The 25155-nt window shown below is 37.1% G+C and overlaps 1 protein-coding gene across 2 annotated transcripts in view; it reads right to left on the bottom strand.

Moving 5' to 3' along the window:
- glcci1a (glucocorticoid induced 1a) overlaps window positions 1–25155 on the bottom strand; it is a 61894-nt gene that overhangs the window by 4096 nt on the left and 32643 nt on the right. For both annotated transcript variants that reach the window (XM_067410935.1, XM_067410934.1), the window contains 6 exons: window positions 19302–19450; window positions 11217–11306; window positions 2307–2453; window positions 2054–2203; window positions 690–900; window positions 400–520 (listed from right to left, as the gene is read on the bottom strand). In XM_067410935.1, coding sequence (XP_067267036.1) covers window positions 400–520; window positions 690–900; window positions 2054–2203; window positions 2307–2453; window positions 11217–11306; window positions 19302–19450 — 868 coding nt within the window. The remainder of the gene's footprint in view (window positions 1–399; window positions 521–689; window positions 901–2053; window positions 2204–2306; window positions 2454–11216; window positions 11307–19301; window positions 19451–25155) is intronic.

The raw sequence follows: 25155 nt of genomic DNA, 5'->3' as shown, positions 1-25155 counted from the left end.
CTGTTATTGGGGCCAATTTAGTCAAATATCCCTAGTTTATGATGCTGATTAAAGATGTAATATAAACTAACCTACTATTTGGAACTATTTTCAAGTAGGTTTTTTAATTGAGAATTTGACCTTTTTTTAAAAAGTTCAATTATTTGGTACAAAGTTTTTACGGTTACACCACATTGACATTTTTGCAGTCATCCTCCAAATATTCTCTCAAAATGAATTAAAACAGACTTGGTCCTCAAAAAAGAGAATGTATGCAAGTAATTTGCTAATTTATTTTTATAATATATATTTAAACCATATGGACACAAAAACATTTGTGTCACGTCATTGACCATATATAAGATAGAAATATATATAATATATAGCTGCAAGCAGCCATCACAGGGCCAAGCTACTCACGTCATTTCCTCAAACACTTTGATCTTTTCACAGCCCTCTGGAGGCTCCCGTTTAAACATGTAGCTGTTGTTGGGTTTTGGAGACGAGGCGAACTTAGGCAGAGGAGAACTGTTGCCGCTGTCTGCAGGAAGACATTACAAATCTCAAATTACTCTCTGGATTAATATCAGAGCTGAGAATCTGTACAACCCTTATGATATAATACAGCAAACTATCAATGTATAACTGTTATAACTTGATATAACTCCTTGACCAACAATCTCGCTTGATCACTAGTCTGTAGGTTTGACCTTTGTCTCTGTCGTCCAGCATCTCGTCAGTGGAGTATGGGCTGCCGTCATGTGAGCGTGGTGGGCATGCAGGTGAGGGGCAGGGCGACAGGCTAGAGCAGCTACTGGAGCGCCCAGGCACTGATGGCGTCTGAGTGTCTATACCACGACTACTGCTGCTGCGCTGCTGGGGAGGAAACGGAGCCCTCCGTCCATCAGGAACCTCCAGCGCCTGAGTGCCAGTCAAAGAGAGATTCTTTTAACAATTATGCTCTGTGATCACTCTAAAAATCAGTAAGATTTGTCTCATTTGTTAACATTAGTTAATGCATTAGTTCATGTTAGTTTACGATGCATTAACTAATGTTATCAAATATAACATTTGATATTAATATATGTATTAGTAAATGTAGAAATGACCATTAACTAAGATTAATAAGTACTGTAGAAGTATTGTTCATTGTTATTTCATCTTAATTAATGTAGTTAACTAAAAAAAATAACAACAAAAAAAAAACCCTGAAATCTTATTGTAATGTGTTACTGATTTTTAAAAAAAGAAATTAATACTTTTATTTAGCAGGTACACATAGTGACAGTAAAGACATTTATAATGTAACAAAAGATGTATATTTCAAATAATTTTAACTTTTTTAACTTTGGAATCATCAAAGAATCCTGAAAAAAGTAATGCTTTTCACAAAAATATTAAGCACAATTGCTTTCACCTTTTGAAAGTAACTTGAGACTTCAAATAAAGATTGTATCAAGCACAATTCAGTAATGATTCATCTAGTACTGAAACAAGTCTTTATGAGTGAGTCACTGAATCATTCATTAAATCCATTAAAAAAAAAAATAATTCATTCATATTAATTAAATATATATATATATATATATATATATATATATATATATATATATATATATATATATATATATATATATATATTTTTTTTTTAAATACACTGCAGCAGTTAACACTTTGTCAAAACCTCTAGAAAACATGTTATTGTTTAGAATCGTTTTTTTAGAATCTGTTATTTTAAATTGTAATAATATTTCACAATATTACTGTTTTCACTGTAGTTTTGATCAAATAAATGCTGTCTTGGTGAACCTGAGACTTCTTTCAAAACATTAAAATATCTTACAGACTCCAAACTTTTGAAGCGTATGTTGATTATGATCAAGATACATGATTAAATACTTTAAATTGTTTTTTAGGCAAAAATGCATTTTACAGGTACTGTATAGTGTAGAACAATATAAAAAACTATATATAAAACTATTTGATAGTACTCAATGGCATGCATTTTTATTTAAGCTACACATTTAAGCTACATATGTACTTAGTGAGTATGCCTTCAGTAGTAGGTGTGTACCTTTAGCTCCTCTTTCTCTCCATTGTCTTTGATGAAGACTTTCTCCAGCTCATGGTTGATGCCTTCCATGCTGCTTGGAACCCTGGAGATGGAGGGCTTTGGCACTGTGATGTTGGACAGTGGCATCTGTGCTGACTTCGACATGGACGACTGTACAGGGAGATGGTAAAAATTTGCACAAACTATGCAGAAAATGCTGGATGTATTAACTAAATACACTAATATTACAGTATGTGTGTGAGCGTATGCGAACCGGAGCTTGGCTGGCTGTGCTGATGGTAGTGGAGGTAATGGTGGTGCTGGTACAGCAGTGGAGGGGGGAAAGACGCTCTTTACTGTCTTTACACTGCCGGCCTCCGCCCTGTTTACTGCGCTGCAGCTGGAGCCTGAGCTTAGCAATCTGAAAGTCACAGAAAGAAAAATAAATTATAAGGACAGAGGGGACTACAAAGTTATTTTATCATCTACCAGGCTGGTAAATAAAATAAAAAATATAAAATAAAAGAATGAGTGGGAAAGAGGGGAACAGAATCTTCAGAAAACCTCAAGCTGGGACTGGGGCGAAGCTGTGCTAAATTGAATTGACCTGAGTGCATGCTGTAACTCATCATGGCCACAAGAGGTCAATACAAAACAGGCAGCCATGGCAGAAGGCTCACCCCTTAAATCCTTTACCAAAACACACTAATAAAAAAGACAAATGTCTTTCCTCATCTATTAAGTATGGTTACCCGTAGTAGGAAGAATGACTAGAAATAAATAATAATTGTAGACAATACTCTGACAATATTCAAGAATCAACTTTCTTTCAGGAAACCTTAACTGCATCCTGCATCATCTGTGCTTTCACTATTTCTTAAACCCTCCCTGTTTTAGCTTCTATTATTCTGAACGATGTCTGAAACTTAGTGGTAGCACATCTTGTGTTATTGCCTCCTTTAAAATATATTGCTTGTTATATTACTCATTTGCAAGTTACTTTAGATAGAAGCTTCTACTAAATGAATAAATGTAAATATTGAATCTAAAGCAAAAATTGGAAATTGCTATTTTACCCTCATGGCCCAGGTCTCAGTGTGACTCATTTTCTAACTGGCTTGATTACTCATCACTTACTTTTGAGATTTATCTGCAGTAAATTACAGCTTTTATTGTCTGTATGTCCTGAGACAATAGAACAAGTCTAGACTTGTGCGTTCCTACTGAAAATACAATTGGCTTTCTTTACATGGATGTTTGTCTTGATAATGTTACAGAACATTAAAGTCACCATGAAATCAAAATTGACAATTCTTATTTTTTTTATAGAATATTGCAGTACTTTTTATACTATAATATGCATCATTTTTATGCATTATTTCTTTCATGTGCCCTTGTAATCTTTAATCAAAATAACTTCCCCTCCCTCTTGCAGCAGTATCTCTACTCTTCTATGATGACGTGTTTACCGACTTGAGGGAGGGACATCCTGTCAATCACATGATATCACAGCATTAGCAAACCACAACGACCCAATCAATTCCCATTGGCCAAAATCAAGTTCCACCCTAAATTTTTTCCTTGTTCAAAAAAGCCGTTCTTCTCAGATGTCACAATAGGCAAGAAAAAACTAGCGTCACTTCTGTTTCGTGCCAACTTTAAACTACAGCCGGCACCATACCTCAACTGGAGGAGGCAGCATTTCCATCAACCTCTGTCAGTTATACATTACAGATGTCAATCTAGAAACTGTGAAGACATGAAAATTTGTTGCAAATGACTTGTACTTTATTTCCTTCAACAAGGTAGCAAAAAAACTGAAACAAATACTGTGTTTGAAAATTACAGTGGGAAAATGGAAATGTTCACTGGAGGTGCTGGGCATCGCATTAACTGAGATTACACAGTATGTGTTCACCAGTAACAAGGGGAAATCCTGAATTTGCTCTCTTGTAATGCCCTGCAAAGTATGTCAATATACACAACCTAAATCCACTTAAGAGGTGTAAGGGGTTATAAGCCAGTAAGTGGAAGCACTTGACATGAACCTGGATAAAAATGTGGATACTGAGGACATGAACTTTCTATATACAGGGAAGGAAAGAAGGCCTAAACAGCCTTTTCTTGGAAAACCTCCCAAATGGGAAACAGTGAGATTATTCAGGCCTTGCAGAATGAGCTCACTGTGATTAACTCCTAAGAAGTCTCTATTACTTGTGTTCATGAATATGAATATGGACACAATCCTGTGGCTGGAAATATAGCAGGAATTGAGTGCAAGCGGACAAAATGACAGATTCACATAAGAATTTATAAAAAAAAAAATCATAAGGCTGAAAACACCACAAAAATGGTTACTTTGGTGTCTCATGAATTTAAATATTATGCCCGTTTCACACATACTCTGTTTGCTGTGTGTATTTTTTCTGTGCCCATGTTAACGGATTAGAGCATTCACATATGGGGGTAGGATTGTAGCAAAATTCCAAATAAATAGATTATGATCCACAAATAAATGTAAAGATATTCACAAAAAATTTTATAGAAATTCATTTGTGGATGAATAGAAATATTCATTCAAATATTCATTCTATTCATCCACAAATGAATAGAATGAGATCCACAAATATATGTTAGGTGTTTCACAAAAAATAATTGAATTCACAAATAAATAAAATGAGATTTGCTAATAAAAAACATATTCACAAATACAAAACAAATACAAAACAAATTAAAACATCAATCACAATAAAGTTTGTTACATTTTGTAAACGGGTTGTTTTTATCACGCAAACAGCTTCAGCTCAATTCGAACAAGCGCCCATGGTGAAATATGGACCTCCTTTAAGAGTCTGTTCCCTCCCCGATTGTAAAGCAAAACGTGATTGGTTGTAGCGAAAGTGTGCTGTGATTGGTCAGCGCCACGTGGTCGTTATCTGATTGGCTTGAGTAGTCGGTGGGTGGAGTCGACCTATTTGTGAATTTGTCTAGTGACACTAGAATTGTTTCAGAATCCACAAATGCCTATCCTGACGTGGTCATACTCAATTCTAGTCAGAATATGAGTCTGATACTGCTCCATTGGGCTTTGATTATGGGGGCGTATTTCAACCGATCCAGGAAAGACCTCAATTGGATAGACCTACAACCAATCAGAGCTAAAGAGTAAGTGACGTATGTTGAGCGACGCATAGTTGTCAACAGAACTCTTCTTAGCGACCATCGGGGCCAGCTGATAAATCAAACTTTTGCCGAATCCCGTAGGAAGGACGGCAAAGACACCTTTCCCATCGACAAATGCCTTGATCGCGGTCCTCTGTTCCTCTTTTAAAATTAATGCGCTGTCGATATCTTCTATAACGGACGCGATGGCGGAATCTACACATCTCAGTTCTTCAACAGCCATCATTGTTGTAAACTAATTGACCTTATGGCAAACACTCGTCCCCCTTAGTTACTGTTGCTTTGTCCGACAAGCCGTGGCGCTGTCACGCCACACAGAGTGGAAAATACATCGCGGAGCAAAGAAGAAACTGACAACACATCGACAGATGAGACAGAGCAGGTTACTTATGATATTAAACAAAGTCCCAGCTTTCAAACTGTGTAGTTATTAAAAAAATTCAAACAATAAAAACCGGTTTGTGGCTCTTTAATGTGTTGTGACCATGATCGTGACAGATTGCTGTAGCGCCTCAGCTCAAGAGGCTCGTGAACCGATCATCTCTTCCTACTAGTCCATTTATATCAAATAAACATGAATGAACATGAGAATGAATGTTGTTTCAAACGTGGAAAGACGTCAATATGCAAAATTTTTCAAGTTTAACTCCACCGATGTTAATCTTCTAACTCCTGACTGCTTTGTTGGACAAAATGACTGATGCGGCGTTCTGATTGGTTAGATCGCTTGTCAATCAAACTCCCCAAGCGCTCTTTGATGACGTGGGTCGTTACGTAACCGCAGATAGCCTGTCCATCATCGATTAAAGCCCGCCCTGGCAATTTGATTGGCTCGGCCTTCTGGGAGCCGAGCATAATTACTCCACAATGGATCGAGTCCAGACCGAACTTCCCGTCCAAAAAATGTTGTGGGCGGGGTTCGGGCTGGCACCCAGGCTAACAAATGCCTGCAGCGATCCACAAATGCACAGAAAGCAATTCACAAATGTACAGGTGGTGATTCACAAATAAATGCAGGCAGAGTTGTGCTCTTGACATAAAAACATATTTGTGAGTATGTTTTTTATTAGCAAATCTCATTTTATTTATTTGTGAATTCAATTATTTTTTGTGAAACACCTAACATTTATTTGTGGATCTCATTCTATTCATTTGTGGATACGATTATTTTTTGTGAATATCTTTACATTTATTTGTTGATCATAATCTATTTATTTGGAATTTTGCTACAATCCTACCCCCATATTCACACTGCATGCAGATGCGGTCTGGCAGTGCGTTCCAGGAGCGGTGCGTCTACAGCAGTGCAGCAATCGTTTCTGCACCTCCTTTTTTTCCTGTGCTGCACTGAGCTAAATTAAAACGACATTACATTGTTCGCATTAAAATAAACATGGATTGATATGAAAATGTAATAATTTCACTATAAATGCATAGCACTTGTCTCTTTGTTAGGGTGAAAAAACAAAGATATTTAAGACCCACAGGATTTCATGAATGAAGACTTAAAAGCAAAAGAAAAGACGAGAATCGGCTGTTTTTGACTATTGTAAGTTTTAATACAAAGTTCAGTCATGAAACTCTAACCGAGCGCTGATTGGGTCTTTCTACGCCATGGCATCAGCCAATCGGAAGTAATTCCATATCCACGCAACCATATATATCTTACCCTAGCCTGTAATCGACAAGCTGCGCAATGTGAAGCGCTGTTATCCCTCCTCCCCAGCGCCACCTGTAGAGATCTGCTACGGGGGTTCTACCATTCTTGCAGCAGCCTCTTCCTTGTTGTTTTATTTGACTAAGCTAAACAATTTGTATTTGCTCAGCAGCAACAGTTGCAGCAGCAGCAGCACCAGTAACTGCAGCAGCAGTAGCAGCAGCAACAGCAGCAGCGTAGCAGATCTTGTACGCCAAAATCAAGCCATGTATACTTCATACCCCATGCCAATAAATGCTGGTTGAATTTAATTCACTCCGAGAGTTGTCATGATTGAAATATAAAGAGTTTGTGATTTTAACATATAGCCTAAATGTTTTTTGCCTGGAAAATCCAGCCTCACCACTGTACCAGCGGATGAGTCTGGTCGGCCATTGAATCAATTTGATTTCTAGGGCGGAGCAAATCCGAGCAAACAGAAAGCGGAGTAAACCAATCAGAGAAGGGCGGATATGGCGTTAGCAAAGCAACAAGAGAGTCAACAGCGAAAAGTAAATAATTAATGTGTTTTTGGTAATTTAAAACTGAATTCATGGCTGAATAGAACAAACTCTCGGGTCTCGCATGCGCAATCTTTGTTGATATTGAAGGGACTTTCGCCGCACTAGAGTGATGCTGTTTGCGTCATTGAAATAAACAAATCTGATTGCACGGTACAGTTTGGAGTTGACTCGAATCGCAACAGAGGGCGGACTGACCAGACTGAGATATCTTGTAGAAGATATATAAGTCTGGCCTTGCCAGGCAAAAATGTTTTACCACTTGCGTGAGCAACATAATATATGAATCTAAAGTATTACTTTATATAAATATAAAGTAATGAACTGAATAAACTTTATTTAAATGTAGTACGTTTAAACTTGACATCTATGAAAGAGTGTAGCCTACGTACAAAGAATTGAACATGGCAATTCAATAGCCTATGTGTGAAACAGGCGTTAGAAATACAAATCTCATGCTTTATGATGGTACCTATTGAATGTTTAGTGCATATCTTTTTAACATAAAATTAAGTTAGCCTGAAAACTAGCTAGATTAATGCATCCAATACATGTATCCCACAGCAGAGGTCTTAACTGTATAAATTATATATATATATATATATATATATATATATATATATATATATATATATATATATATATATATATATATATATATATACAAACCTGATTCCAAAAAAGTTGGGACACTGTACAAATTGTGAATAAAAAAGGAATGCAATAATTTACAAATCTCATAAACTTATATTTTATTCACAATCCTATAGAATATAGATAACATATCAAATGTTGAAAGTGAGACATTTTGAAATGTCATGCCAAATATTGGCTCATTTTGGATTTCATGAGAGCTACACATTCCAAAAAAGTTGGGACAGGTAGCAATAAGAGGCCGGAAAAGTTAAAAATACATAAAAGGAACAGCTGGAGGACCAATTTTCAACTTATTAGGTCAATTGCCAACATGATTAGGTATTAAAAGAACCTCTCAGAGTGGCAGTGTCTCTCAGAAATCAAGATGGGCAGAGGATCACCAATACCCCCAATGCTGCGGCGAAAAATAGTCGAGCAATATCAGAAAGGAGTTTCTCAGAGAAAAATTGCAAAGAGTTTGACGTTACAATCATATACAGTGCATAATATCATCCAAAGATTCAGAGAATCTGGAACAATCTTTGTGCGTAAGGATCAAGGCCGGAAAACCATACTGGATACCCGTGATCTTGGGGCCCTTAGACAGCACTGCATCACATACAGGAATGCTACCGTAATAGAAATCACAACATGGGCTCAGGAATACTTCCAGAAAACATTGTCATGAACACAATCCACCGTGCCATTCGCCGTTGCTGGCTAAAACTCTATAGGTCAAAAAAGAAGCCATATCAAAACGTGATCCAGAAGCGCAGGCGTTTTCTCTGGGCCAAGGCTCTTAAAATGGACTTATGGCAAAGTGGAAAACTTTTCTTTGGTGAGACAAATCAAAATTTGAAGTTCTTTTTGGAAAACTGGGACGCCATGTCATCTGGACTAAAGAGGACAAGGACAACCCAAGTTGTTATCAGCGCTCAGTTCAGAAGCCTGCATCTCTGATGGTATGGGGTTTTATGAGTGCGTGTGGCATGGGCAGCTTACACATCTGGAAAGGCAACATCAATGCTGAAAGGTATATCCAAGTTCTAGAACAACATATGCTCCCATCCAGACGTCGTCTCTTTCAGGGAAGACCTTGCATTTTCCAACATGACAATGCCAGACCACATACTGCATCAATTACAACATCACGGCTGCGTAGAAGAAGGATCCGGGAACTGAAATGGCCGGCCTGCAGTCCAGATCTTTCACCCATAGAAAACATTTGGCGCATCATAAAGAGGAAGATGCGACAAAAAAGACCTAAGACAGTTGAGCAACTAGAAGCCTGTATTAGACAAGAATGGGACAACATTCCTATTCCTAAACCTGAGCAACTTGTCTCCTCAGTCCCCCGGACGTTTGCAGACTGTTATAAAAAGAAGAGGGGATGCCACACAGTGGTAAACATGGCCTTGTCCCAACTTTTTTGAGATGTGTTGATGCCATGAAATTTAAAATCAACTTATTTTTCCCTTAAAATGATACATTTTCTCAGTTTAAACATTTGATATGTCATCTATGTTGTATTCTAAATAAAATATTAAAATTTGAAACTTACACATCATTGCATTCTGTTTTTATTCAAAATTTGTACAGTGTCCCAACTGTTATATATATATTGTGTAATAATATAATATTGAAATATAATATATAATTATGTATAACAATATACTTTAATATATACTTTCATATAAAATAATACAATATATACTTTTATTACCAAATGGTAATATTTAAATGTGTCCCACATTTTTAGAACCCTGTTACTGCATGATTTCCCCTTGATTACAAAAAATGCAATTCCTATCCTACATACCTCAGAATTGTGACAACCAAAAAAATAGCATTATTTGGATATTTTCTACTGAATGACAGGAAATAAATATTCTCATTCCATTTTCTAAATGTTTATGCAAATTGTAGTTTTGACTGAGTTAAATCAAGCTCAATCATTCAACCCTGTCACCCAAGGTATTTTAAGAGAAATGATTTTGTCTTTAATTTATGGGAAATATAAGTTGACCAATCATTACAAACCAACATTTGGTTCCAAATTAGCTAACCCGTTCTGTGTGACAGCTTAAATTAGGCTAAATTTGCAACCCATTCTGGCAGCCGAACATCATTTTGATGTTTATTTAATGTTTATCGCTATAAAAAGTTTAGATTGAAAGTTTTAAAACATATTTTCATACGTCTGGTAACAGGGTTGGAAAAAGGCAAAGCCCTTAGAAAATGAACTGCAAATATAGCAGCTCATTTTCTGAAAGTTAAGCCCAGTGTCATCAGTTCTTTTTCCCAGCGAAAAATGATACTAATAATGTCAATTCTGAGCAGACACACTTTTGTTTGAGGGTTTGCACAGGAAACAAATTACTCTGCACCTGCACGCCGCTCATGCAAGAAAGGACTATAAGGCCTTTGTAAATCAGACAGGTTTGTGAGCATCAACGATCAGGGCTTGCCATCAACACAAAGTCTAATTGATAAGAATGTGACTTCAGTGCGAAAGGACACACATGACATGAATTTGCACGTTACTTGCTCTGAAACCCACGCGCCCCTATTGTACCAAAAGCTTGGAGGCGATGGGAAAGCCATAAATTATCAGGAGGGGGATAATGGTTGATGCAGAGAGGGGAAGTTGATTGTTAAAGGGGGAGATAGTCTTATCTCACTGTTCCCTGAATCGTCAGGGTGGGGCTGAGCGCCCGTGATAAGGCTGACTCTGCTGCGGCTAGCGCTAGCAATAACATGCCGCGCAGCGCCGGAAGTCTGAAGCCACACAGGAAGTTATATATAGCACCGGGTGCAGGCGGAGACGGATGGGTCGTCGTGACTGGCAGTCTTGTACAGAGCTGTGTAACGAGGGTTTTTATTCCCACCGCCTCCCCTTATACGAGTGGCTACATCGCAGACCACACAGGATGAGATCATCGCAAATGCAGACGTGCTGCGCTCATCACTTTCAGGACAGTGAGAGCTCTGTTAATAGCTGTTAGTGTGATTGCACTTTCTTGTTCTCCAAACCCAAGGGGAAAAACTACACAGCTGTGTGCACAAGACACACTTCATATAGTGTTTCACTGTTAAAAGGGAGTGTGTTTTGCGCTACTGCTGTAAGTGTGTGTGTGTGTATGTGTACCTCTTTAAGATGGTCAGAGCTGCCCCAGGATGCTGAGCGCTGGTGTGTGCTCCTTTTCTTTTCAGTCTCGTCACTCCAACATCCAGGAGTCTGAAACACAAAATACACTTTTGTTTTTTGATTATGTTGAGGACTTTATATTGTTTTTATATAAAACTAGTTCTAATTAATACAGACTAACTTTATATATATATATATATATATATATATATATATATATATATATATATATATATATATATTCAAAGTCTCATATGCTCATGAAGGAATTGAAAAAAAAAGCATGATCTTTCTGAAATCATTCTAATATGAATATAAAATCACAAAGGCTGCATTGCTCCTGCAAACGGGTCCTCTATAAATGGTCACCTACATTCCTTTTAAAAAAAACAACATTCTCTGTTACTATAGAAAAGTATGTGGGCACACATGGATGTGATGTTTGCACTCAGGTATGTTATTTGTTTAGTCAGCCCAATATGCAGCACACACACTGTAAAATGTGAACTAAGAGCATGAGCAAAGCACTGAAGTGTCACAATCCAGTGTGATTAGCAGATTATTATGCAAAAAAGTCTATTATAAGCTGATGTCCACTGATATCTTCCTATTTTTACTTCAAATGTTAACTGTACAATTGAGCTTGCATATAGTGCATGAAAAATAGCTAAAAAAGTTTGCTAGAAAATACTTCTAATTTTAGGCAGTTTAAAAGCCAACAGGCTTGAGTCATCAAACTATATTTCTCCTTCTCTGTGGCAGCATGAGAATGATAAAACACACAGATAAAGCATCAAATACATGACTAATGTGCATTTTTGGATCTTAATATTTTGCACTAGCACTAAACAACTTCCTGTCTCTGTCACTGGAGAAAAAGACAGAAAGAAACACAAAATTTCCCAACATGTAGATTGTATTCCAACCAAATTACTTTATGTGGCCATAACAACGTAAATGTGACTTTCAAACCAATAAACAGGGATTTTCCCAGAGGAACTAGACGCAGCAATAAATGCAGGAAGAAAACACCAACCACAATTTTTGTAATAAACCATACTAGTTTGCAAATACACTACTATTCATAATTTTGCGGTCAGTAAGAATTTTTTCTTTTTTTAAAGAAATTAATACTTTTATTCAGCATGGAAGAAAGAAGACCAATCACAATTCATTAAGCAATCATGCAATGGCGTCATTGCTGTCTGTTACAATTTGATAATAATAAAACAAAAAACAAACAAACAAACAGAAAATACAGCAAAATAAGAATAAAAAGAAGTATGAGGAATCTCAATAGTTCACTCAAAAATTAAAATTATGTCATTTTTTACTAACCCTCATGTCATTCTACACCCGCTCATCTTCAGAACACAAATGAAGATATTTTTGATAAAATCAAAACACTGCTTCATGAAGCTTCGAAGCTTACGAATCATTTGTTTCGAATCCGTGGTTCGGAGCGTGTATCAAACTGCCAAAGTCACATGAACTATTGAAGTTTCAAAACATGACGTAACGAAGCATCGATTACTGAAATCATGTGATTTTGGCACTCTGAACCACTGATTTGAAACAAATGATTCGTAAAGCTTTGAATCTTCATGAAGCAGTGTTTTGAAATCACACATCACTAGATATTGTGGAATAAAGTCGCTATTTTGTTGTTTTTGGTGCACAAAAAGTATTCTCGTCGATTTATAATATTAAAGTTGAACCACTATGTGACGAGCAGGGCGGGCGAGAGCCGTGAGGGAATGGCGCAAGCTGCGTGTTGCACCGGTCTCGAATCTCTCACAGAGGAGCTCCGGAAGCATAAAAGAAGGAGCGACGACAGTGAAGGATGAGAGAGGACCAGGCTTGGACTTTATTTTATGTTTTGTTATGCTTGTGTGGCCGGTAGTTGTCCGTGAGGAACTGCCGGCATTTTACTTTCGTTTTGTATTTATTTATTTTGTATTAAAGCTGGGTTTAACGTTCGCCGGTTCCCGTCTCCTTCTTCCCATACCTATGAACTATGTTACCTATAGTCACATGAAGTGTTTTAAATATGTTTTTAGTAGCTTTCTGGGCATTGAAAAAGGGAGTGTTATTTCTGGCGATGCAGGCCTCACTGAGCCTTCGGATTTTATCAGAAATACCTTAATTTGTGTTCCGAAGATGAACAAAGGTCTTACAGGTGCGGAACGAGATGAGGGTGAGTAATAAATGACATAATTTTCATTTTTGGGTGAACTAACCCTTTAAACAGCAAGTCTTTGTTCGTGATACTTTTTGGGGTTTTTAAGGGCTTCCTGTGGACCAACAGATGTGGTGGAAATGTGTATGTGTACCTTGTGAAAAACAGAGGAAAGATATTTTCTAGAAAAAGATGAAAATGGGTCTTTTAAGCATAAAACGCCTCTATGGGACTGCCTGGAGCTGCTGCTGTGGACAGAGGCAGATTCAGGCCCTGTAAAACCCCTGCGTTCATCAGCCAAACAGACATTACACTTCAAAGCCTGGCCTTTGGAAACAGATCGACACTAGAAGGCCAAACAGACGGAAGCTTTGAAAGCCTCTCTCTTTCTTTCTGTTATTCAAATTCTTTTAAAGGACTGACAATGAAAATGAATTTGTCCATTATTTACTACCCTCATGTTGTTCAAAACACACACAACTTTCTCTGTGAAACACAAAATAGTATATCATTTATTTAGCTGTTTATTTATCATTATTGTCTGTTATTATTTGTGGGAGACTACATTTAAGGTACTTTTTTGTTCTTTTTGTAGTTTGACAGCTCCTTCTCACACATTATTTTTCATATACTGTACATTATTGCAGCACTGCTATTCCTAATTTGTCTGAAATGTTCTGATTGAGTTCTGGTTTCTATAAAACCCCTCTTTCCGAAAAGCCCAGAGTGCTTTGGTTGGCCAGCTGAGCCAGTGCATTGTGATTGGCCAAAAACCTCAAAACGTGTGTCGGAAATGTAATGCCCCTTACCAACATCGCGAGTTTAAGCTTCCAAGGCTTCTAAACAAACTTTTGGGTTGTGCTGATCATGGATAGCATTATGAATAAATCTTAACCACTGATTCCAAATTTCATCCATTTTTGGAAGGCCAAACAAAGGTGTTTTGATTCTGCATTGAAAAACATAGCATCTCCACGACATGGAGACACAACTACAATTCAATGAAGCATCACCTTCTTTATTGCGTATGCCTTTGAACAGGCAATATGCTAATATTTCAAAATTGTGGCATGAATGTTTGCAGAAGTAATATCTGGACTTTGATCAAGGACTATACATAGATCTTATACATGCACAAACAGATATTTTACACACTAAAATAAAAGGACAACATTAAAAACCATCATATGTCCTTTTTAATTGTATGGAAAAGAACAGTGTAAATATGCAACAAAACCTCTCTTTGTTTGATGACAGTAAGAAAGTCATAAGGGTTTGGAGTAAACATGATGGGAGTAAATAATGACAGAGTTTTCTTTTTTGGGTGAACTATCCCTTTAAGAAAAAGTGTAGCGATGCAGGCTTCCGGTTATTCCGAGAGTAGAACATCCCAAAGTCATTGCTGTTCACCTGATCTGACTGTGTTACTGCAGAGGAAAGCAGCACTGAATCACTGTGACAAAGAGGACGAGGGGTTAAACCCAAGACACTGTTCAATAATGGAGTGGAAAAAAATCTGAATCCCAACAGAGCTGCCGCACTAATCTATAGAGCTTTTGTGCATGCATCAAACTTTAAAGACGAGCTAAAATGAGAGTCGTTTGTAGTTCTTTGACACCGGTGAGTAATAAAGGGTGAGACTTGAGATGGCCTGTCCTGGTAACACCCAGGCTTTGGCAAGTGAACATAATTATTGCACATTTTAAACCGACTGGTTATACAAAGAATATATAAAGAACTTCTTGCATGAAATTTCACACCAAGGAAATACAGTAAGCACAAAAATAATTCAGTATCTTTACAGTATCTCAGTGTCAGTAAGCAGAGCAGAGCCGCACAGAATGTGTGGCCTCCGTTGCCATGCAGCAGTGAAAACAGGATGCGAGGGGTCATGTGACATGCTGCAACTCCTCCGCTGCTCTCATGACCCACAAGTCCAAATGGACCACAACACCTGACCTCTGACCTTTTATCCACTCACTGCATATGTAAAAGGGGCCATATTTGGCTCTTTTGTAGCATTATAGTCCTCTTATAATGTTACTCAAGGCTTCTTGCACAAGAAACAGTCGTAACAGTTTTGCATAATCATTTTCCACCCTTTGTTATTTTTAGTGTCAGGAGACGGAAGTCTAAACAAGACATTTTTGCTTCTGTATCTTTAAGCTCCTATTTGTAAATGACCTCTGTTATGATTGGCTAACCTCTGTGAAATGAATATCAACACTGTCACTCATTTTGCCTTCAAATCGCCAATTCTCATTAAAAATGAATGAATTCTGAAATTGTTATCAGCATGAATGTCCCTTAAAGTTACATTATGTGTTCTTCTGAGTAAATGATTTGTTTTTCGATTCAGACAGTGATGTCTCATGAATTTTGTGTCAGTGTTGGACAGATCAGTTGAATCGGTTCAAATGAGTCATTAGGTCGCGAAACGGACATTAGCGGACATGTATGTGTTGTGTGCGAATCACCAATCCTGGCAGTTAAGACATCGCAAAAGATTTGTCATCACAGTAAACAGTACATCAGTGAATATGTTGTTTTTTTTTCGTTTATTGAAAGTGTGGTTTATGTCAGCTGCATGTGCACTATTTGCTTAGTTTAAGACAGAGAGGAAAGAACTCTTTGCTCGTTCTCTCTGTCAGGTTACAAGCGACCTATCACAATAACTAATCAAATAAGGCTCTGGTGGGACAAAAATTTGTTTTGGCAGCCGCCAAATGTAGGAAAAACCCTGTTATTTCAATCAGTTGCGAAGGCAACATTGCTGTCAGAACGCCGGCTCATTGGCCAGCTCCTGCATCAGCATCATACGCATGAGTCGTGGCGCTCACAAGAAAAGTGTCGGCCAATACTGAGCCGGTGTTCTGACGTAGAACCCGGAAGTGCTGCACTGTGTCTACTACGTGATCGCAATAGGAAAATGACATGGAAGAGAAGAAATTGTTTGAATTTGTTGGTTTTTGAACCACTGTAGTCACATGGACTATTTTAACAATGTCTTTACTACCTTTCTGGGCATTGAAAGGGGTAACTGTGTTGCAGTCTATCGGAGGCCAGAAAGTTCATAGATTTCATCAGAAATATCTTAATTTGTGTTCCGAAGATGAACAAAGGTCTAATGGAACATTGTGAGGGTGAGTAATTAATAACTTACCCTTTAATAGTTTTAGGCTACGTCTACACTAATCCGGATATATTTGAAAATGGAGTTTTCGTCTAAAAACACTCCGCGTCCACACTATCATTTTCAAACGTTTTCCAAAAGTTGCTCATCCACACTGAAACATATGAAAACACTCACATCCCCCTACTGCGCATGAGTAAAGATTCGACTTGCATCATTTCCGCTAGGCGTTTATTTACTTTCCGGCTCTTTGAAACTTTGCGGCAATGTTGAGGAAAGGCACTGAGTTTTTTTATATGGACCGACAGTGAGTTTGAGTTGTTGCTGCGAGTAACACAGGAGTATAAAGTGGCCAAAGCAAGGGAGAATGTAGACTGGGAGACGTGTCTTGGCTGAATTGGTCATATGACTGCATCACATGACTAAAGCGTCATCGTATTCAAAAGCCTCCGTTTTCACAGTCCACACTACGATGCGAAGACTGCGTTTTCAAATTTATCCGCTTTGGAGAGCGTTTTCCAAAAGCTACATTTTCGTTGACTTAAAACGCAGTCTCAGTGTGGACGGAAGGCCAAAACAGAGAGAAAAATAAACGTTTTCAAACGAAAACGTATTAGTGTGGACATGGCCTTAGTTAACAATAACAACACTGCATCACAGCAATGTCTTAAAGAGATAAAAATGAATTTCTGCCATTTAATTACCATCATGTTGTTCTTTCCCTCTGCTGGAGATCACAAATCTCATTTGCGATTGTGTTCAATGTACAATTGGACGTGTCACAACTCATTTGACGTCACTGACGGCAAATGCTATTGGTTCTTACGGGTCATGTGACCAACCAGGATGTGATGGTTAACCAAAACTTTGATATGACTTTGAAAGAGACAAAATACAGTGTATGACACACTTTTATGGTTTCTGCCTAAAATCTCTTTTTTGTGTTGGGTTTGGAACTACATGAGATTGAGTAAATTGAATTTTTGGGTAAACTTTTAAAGCACAAATAAAGTTCCAACAGATTTACAGAATAAGAACATTCTGAACAGATGCAGCATGTAGTTGTCTTTCAAAAACAGGGGGTAACAGTGGAGGCCGGTAAACACGGGGAATGACATTCCTGTGGCATCTCATCTTTCTGAACGGTTATATGACACTTGGTGCATGCTGAAGCACACAATAAGAGGCACGGCAGAGTCATTACCTTTAGACATACTGCACTCCCGCAGGTGCCAAATCTCACCTTCAGTGTAGCAGCAGATGGTGGGTGGAACTGTGGGATTGTGGTGATTGTGTTCTGCCTGATACACCTGCTGACATTTGAGGGTAAATCAGCACCTGACCATAGGACAGGTGTGCATGAGGCACGGTGTGTTCTCTGTAGGGACATGCCATAGTAATCGACTAGTCAAAGAGGCTACTTGCTCTGTAACTAACACCTCAAATTGACTGATTATGCTTGACCTGCAACCAACCTGATCCACATATGCACACAGGGCTTGACTATAAGAAAGAAAATGCATGTGTGTCATTATACTGGATCCATGACAGCAGTCTAATATTCCGGCTGCTTACTGTGTCATTAATGTTAATCAAAGAACAAAAGAAAAAGAGAAAAGAATCACTTACTGCTCCTGAGAGAATAACTTTAATAAAGGATTAATTTATTTATACAGAATGATGCAGCATGCATATCACTCTGTGATCTATGCATTGTCTTATGTTGTATTTGGGCTTGTTTGAGACCACCTGCTCTAAATAAAGATATGCAATCTACTACGGTTTTCTAATGTTTAGCAAAGTTGTAAAAAAACGTGGCGCAAAAGCATCATGTGTATACTGTTTACACATGTGTCGGCAGCACTTTTTCATACAAATACTTGGTATAGTTTGGTCTCTAACTGAAACAAATATGCTTGTTGTATTCTGCGATCCTTTTCAATGATTCATAACAGTCTATCTGTTATGTATGATCATTTTACAGATCTCATTTTAATGTAAAGCAGTTATTTTTTTCAAGTTATGAAAATAGAGCACTTATAATATGTCAGCAAATATAAAAGCACTTGTTAAGTGATTTTCTAAGATTTAAAACAACACTTATTTTGTGTTGGTTAAGCAAGTGGCTGTTAAGTAACGTGATAGTAGCATCCCTTGCTTCAGATTTAAGAAGTTAAGGTTAACGATTAATCGATTAATTGAAACAAAAATTGATTATGGGAATTTATGACATCCTTAGTAGGTAATAGACAGTCCATGTTCATTAATAAACCACTGAATACTCAAACTTCACTACAGGCACAACTGGTGAGCATTACAGCCTCTGATGATGTATTACAGTCTCTGAGTGATTTCTGTGGGTCAAATACCAGACCCCACGTGTAAGCTGTGAAAGTCTTGGTTACCAGTCTGTGGTTAATGGTTTATTTAATGTCAATGATTGTTTCAGGCCAAATGCTAAAGGTAACTACAATTTACAACTCTGTAGTTCTTTAAAGTTCCCACAACTTTAGACTGATGAAGGACTTCAAAATCTTTTATATAAAATGTGAATATTAAAACACAGTGAGCGTTTAAACTTATTGAGAATCATCAGCTGGTTTCAGCTCACATAAATCCCAGAAAATAGTCCACAGTTACACAGCAAACATGCAAAAACCCAGAAGTAAGATGGACCTGTAAATGCTGTCAACCTAACGTTTGCAAACACACCTGAACACACAAGCTTTGAAGCCAGAGTTAAATTTGGAGCACAGTGGGTGAAAGTGCCTACCTGTGTGGACTTGTCTTTCATACACGAGGGGTTGTGCAGGTGGGATTCACGTGGCCACTGCCCTATCAGGTAGGGCCCGGTGATAGCACCCAAAGAGGAAGTCCGTCTGATAGCACCTGTGTTCCACACCTGTGACTTTGACCTCTCAACTGCCATAAGGAACAAACAGAAAGAGAAACAGATGGGTGATGAGCATACGGACTGGGGTGGTGGCAGCCCTAAAGTTATTTCCCTACAAACTGCTACAATGCACACGTAAATACTACACATAAAATCAATCAGTGAGTGGGCTGCCAGAGTGACTTCGAAGTATTTGTTGAAATCATGTCCAACACAAAATGCTCTTGGATAAATTTGTTTACTGATCTCATTGCAGTGCATCCTGGGATTGCCTCCTGACGTTGCCTTAGAATTTGGCCTAATAAACTAAAAAGAGATACCCTAGTTAAGTATATTATTTCCATAATAAGTACTCTATTTTGAACGTCTGAGTTTTTTGTCCATACAATGAAAGCCAATAGGATTCAATGTTCTGGACAAATCAAGCATAACGTTAGTTCCCGCAGGTCACGTTAATTACCCTCCTCCTTCCCCAGCTCCTCCTCTCGTCCAGTCAGGACTTGGCCTCTGATATACATCTTTGAATCAGACTAATTTTTCTTGAATTATGTTGTTACATTAAATTATTGTCATTAAGAACATGAATGATATCTTGCCACCTTGGAATTATAAGGTTCTATCTGCATTCTGAGCAGTGTTTGCTTTCCATACTCCGTTGTAAATAGAACCTTTTTGCTTTCTAAAAAAAACAAAAAAACATCACATAATATAAATAAGTTGTCACAGAATAAGAATATGTGAATAACTCTGTGAAATGTCAGATAGAACCTTATAATTCCAAGGTGATGATCTGCATACCTTTTGTTGGTTCTGTTGTTTACCCTGCCCTATCGCTGCTCTTCTTGCTCTTATCCATGCTTGGCTGCATTGACGGGCCTAGGGAGTTCTTACCCAGAACAGAACCATCCAAAATGTTAAATATGCTAAAAGTGCTAAATGTCAATCATCTTTGACGATAGTGGTCCTCACAGAAAAACAGTTGAAACATTCATCAAAATTTTGGCTTTTGGGATCTGCAGAAGAAAGTAAGTGTTCTTTGGAACGACATGAGGGTGAGTCATATCGTTTTCGTGTGAACTATCCCTTTATATAGCAGCATAATTATACTACCTACATTACCTGCAAAAAATATCTTATAAGTCTATTCTGTTCATATCCCATTTACCGTAGATGTAGACTAGGGCTACAGATGTGGGTTAACTTGTTTGTGCTTTGTATTTAAGCAGAACATCAATCCTTGATGCATTTGATAAAAATACCTCATACACATCCCTCATCCCACAAAAATGGAGGGGAACTGGGTCAAGGGCACATGAACTTATCTAATCAGCGATAGTCAGTGCGTGACATTTTCCTACAGCAGCGATGACAATATTTACACCTCTCTGTGGCACTATGAATACATCATCAGATCCATGGATCAACTTTATGGCTTTGAGAAGACAAACTCAGGTATCTGTGTACACAAGGCAGCAGCGGGCAAACTGCTCTCATGTCTTAATGAAAAAAAGCATAGCCTTGGGAAGTGAATACCCTGGTGTGGAGTTCAAGATTATTAAAACTGAACAATAAACTCACTAGTTGACATTCCTAACAGTGGTTGGATGACTAGTTGACCTTCAAGACCAATCACTATCAAAACAGATTCAATGGTCAACAGCATGGCTTTGTTGGTCCATGAACTAGAATAACACTAACTAGCATAATCCCACATAGATAAGCATGAATTTACTAGTGGAAAAGACCAACTGGTAAATGTTGTGTCTTTGACCTGTTGGTCAGCATCTTCTAGTCTGGTGAATAATTTCAAAAAAGCAATTTTATCACATTTATGTGGTTCTGTACAACTACACTAATAAACTAGTCAGTTGTTGGAGTAATAGTTGGCCAGACTGTCCAATCAATCTAGCAAACTAGCAAAGTTTGTCTGGGAAACAGAATGGCTATGCTGGTCCACCAGCTAGAATAACACTGACCAGCATAAACCAGCCTGGAGCAGCATGTACAGTATATTCAGGATGAATCTGGAACAACAGGTACCATTTGCATATTTGACCTGTTAACCAGCAACTTCCAGGTTAGTCCTCAATTATGCAATTTTAAAACTTTGCATTTCATTATGTTTATGTGCATCTGTGCAACCTCACCCAACACATCGAAAGTGACTTTTGACAGAAGTCACGTTTAAGAGAGAACTCAGCACATTAAATGTGAGATTACACTGTGACCCAAAGACAACTGCTTATTTTACAGCTATAGTGTCTGTTCACACAATAGGCTGTTTTAAGCCTGAAGGCATCTCACTTAGTTGCAGGTTGCCAAAAGCTGTTCACACCTCCCTCAATTATATTATCATCGCCCATGTGTTTGCATGGTGTGAAGCCCACATCAGACGAGCAAAGCAAGCATCAAGTGAAACCAACAGAGAGAGCAGCAACAAAAACTCAAAGGAGATGAGAGAGATCCACTTTTAGTTGATGAGTAAATGTCAGAGCAAGTGTGCAAAATGTAAACCACGAGTTATCAGATATGCGGTGTAAATAATTAGATCTAAGGTACTAAGCAGGATTCAGAGAATGGGATTAGGACTAAAAGACAAACGTGTGTATGAGAGACGCTGTGGACACGGAGAGTGTACTGTTGCTATGGTAATGAACAGGGTCATTCAAAGCTAATGGATTACAGTCCATTCTAGAAGACCATATTTAGACTTGGCCCTTATCTCACTGTGTGTTTTTTAGGAAGTGCCTAACTAGAGACAGAGTCACTGGAAAATGTAGGTTAAATCCTCTCAAACTACAATATAAAGGGATTTAAATGGCAATCATACAGAATATGTTTTTTTTTTTTTTTAGTATCAAACTAGTAATTGTTGCAAAGTGCACTGTTATAAAGACGACATTCCTTCAGAAAATCCTAACTTCTTTTATTAGTAACTCAAAAATATGATTTTAGACCAGCAGATCATATGCATATTGGATTTTCATGACATGCATTTGAATGTACATTAAAGGAAATTTCAGGTTACCATGAAGAAATATTAACCCGAATAAACAAACATGAGTGCACTCACTGCACTGACAATTATGTATTATTTACAGTAGGACAAATGTTGATTTTAAATGCACATTTTGTTTGCTTTTATACACTGAAATATGACTCTGTGGTAATCGACAGCATGTTGACAACTTAACTTGCATTTAACTAATGTTATGCAATGTTTATTAAAGTTAAAATTTTAAGGTATTATAAAGTTTTATCAATCATTTTGTATTGAATACATATGGAGGGATAGATCTGTTCAGATAGATAGGAAAAGCTAAAGAGAGGGAGTGAATGACAAATAGCAGGTTAAGATGTGGTAAAACAAGCTTATGCTGAATGTTCCAATATCAAAGTTTGGCTCTGACATCTGAACTCGGGCCAGATATACCAGTGCAGTGCATTCACAAGATCTGTTGTAGACATAAAAACAACCTCACTGAGGACTGTGTTAACAAAGGAACAGATCTGTCAACAGCCTTTAACATTTGATCCACCAAGCTGAAATGACAAAATACTATGATGTTCAAAATATATATTAGTGCAACATTTGTTTTTGTGATCACTGAAGACTGAAAGACTGAAACTTCTAGAGTGGTAAAAAATGTTACAACAAACATTTTTGTTGAAACTGTAAGTTAGGGTGAGACATATGAAGAGGTTTGGCTTATTTTAATAGGATAGTTAACAGGATAAGTCATTATTTACTCAACCTTATTTCATTCCAAATTGGTATGATGTTCTTTCTTCTTAGATTTTAGATTAGTCCATGACCCTCAACAAACTAAAAAGGCTCATTCACACTACATATTAGCTTTGTAAGCTATGCTTATTTACAGCTGCCATAGTTCAACCTGTTGTAGCATGGTTGCTAACTGTCAGACCACAGCTCCAACCTGTAATTGTTTTTAACCAAACTGTGCAGTGCATTAGAAATGCACACTCCAAAAATGAATGCTTGAATAAGTCAGAGTCGTGGTCTGGCATTAATTCACTAAAACAAATGCTTATCACACGTGTGCCTTCTGGCAATAACCGCTATGCTTATTTGCACGTCAAGTTGGTATTGTTAAACATGAGGGGGCTGAGGTTGACTTGGTGCGCGGTTTGACTTGCCCAAATGTTGCTCAGTGAGTGTGGAAGGCATTTGCTCATGGAGCCCTGGCATTGGACTGCTTCCTCTCAGCCTGTTTTACAGTTTCCTGAGAGCAGATGGAAAGAGGCAGGGCAGGTTTATGCCAAGAACCGTTTCAGGAGAGCACACTGACACCCCCACAGCAGGGCAGGGCTGACAGATTGAGAGATGGAAAGAGATATTTCTTCATGTCATCTTTCCCTTTAATTGCTTTAGAGCTGCAACTAACAACCATTTTGTTAACCGATTAATATGTTAATTATTTCTTAGATTAATACGTTTTTCCAAAACTTACAGTATAAAACCTACTGTATCATAAATGATATGCAAATTTCTAAGGCCACTAAATTATCAACATGATTGAAACTTTGATCTGCTACTGTCGTCTGATTTTTATACTTTTCTAGCAAGTAAAAGCTCATATTGCATTGCACTATAGGTTTTGCCCCCACAATGAAAACTACAGAGTTATTATCATAAAACTAAGCTTCTAAGTATCTTACTACTACGGAAGAGGATTAGGCCAAGCAATAATAAAAAAATAAAACCATCTCGAGATTAAAGTTGTTAAATTTCCAGAAAAAAAGTCGAAATAAAATGTTGAGAATAAACTCGTTAAATTACGAGAAAAAAGTCAAGGTAAAATGTTGAGAATAAAGTCATTAAATTACAAGAAAAAAGTCGTTAAATTACGAGAACAAATTAGTTAAATTATGAGAAAAAAGTTGTTAAATTTCGAGAAAAAAGTCGAGATAAAATGTTGAGAATAAACTCATTAAATTATGAGAACAAATTTGTTAAATTACGAATTGGTTCTCATAATTTAACTACTTTTTTCTCGTAATTTAATGACTTTATTCTCAACATTTTATCTCGACTTTTTTTCTCGAAATTGAACTTTTTTTCTCATAATTTAACGAATTTGTTCTCGAAATTTAACAACTTTTTTCTCATAATTTAATGACTTTATTCTAAACATTTTATCTCGACTTTTTTAGAAATTTAATAACTTTTTTTCTCATAATTTAACAAATTTGTTCTCATAATTTAACGACTTTTTTCTCATAATTTAATGACTTTATTCTCAACATTTTATCTCGACTTTTTTCTTGAAATTTAATGACTTTTTTTCTCATAATTTAAACCAATTTGTTCTCATAATTTAACAACTTTTTTCTTGTCATTTAATGACTTTATTCTCAACATTTTATCTCGACTTTTTTTTCTCGAAATTTAACGACTTTTTTTCTCATAATTTAACGAATTTGTTCTCGAAATTTAACTTTTTTCTCATAATTTAATGACTTTATTCTCAACATTTTATCTCAACTTTTTTTCTCGAAATTTAATGACTTTTTTTCTCATAATTTAACCAATTTGTTCTCATAATTTAACGACTTTTTTCTTGTAATTTAATGACTTTATTCTCAAAATTTTATCTCGACTTTTTTTTCTCGAAATTTAACGACTTTTTTTCTCATAATTTAATGAATTTGTTCTCGAAATTTAACTTTTTTCTCATAATTTAATGACTTTATTCTCAACATTTTATCTCAA

This window comes from Chanodichthys erythropterus, chromosome 15 (genome assembly GCF_024489055.1).
Source record: "Chanodichthys erythropterus isolate Z2021 chromosome 15, ASM2448905v1, whole genome shotgun sequence".
NCBI lineage: Eukaryota > Metazoa > Chordata > Actinopteri > Cypriniformes > Xenocyprididae > Chanodichthys > Chanodichthys erythropterus.
Note: the sequence above shows the minus strand (reverse complement) of the source record. Positions and strands in the feature narration are given on the sequence as shown.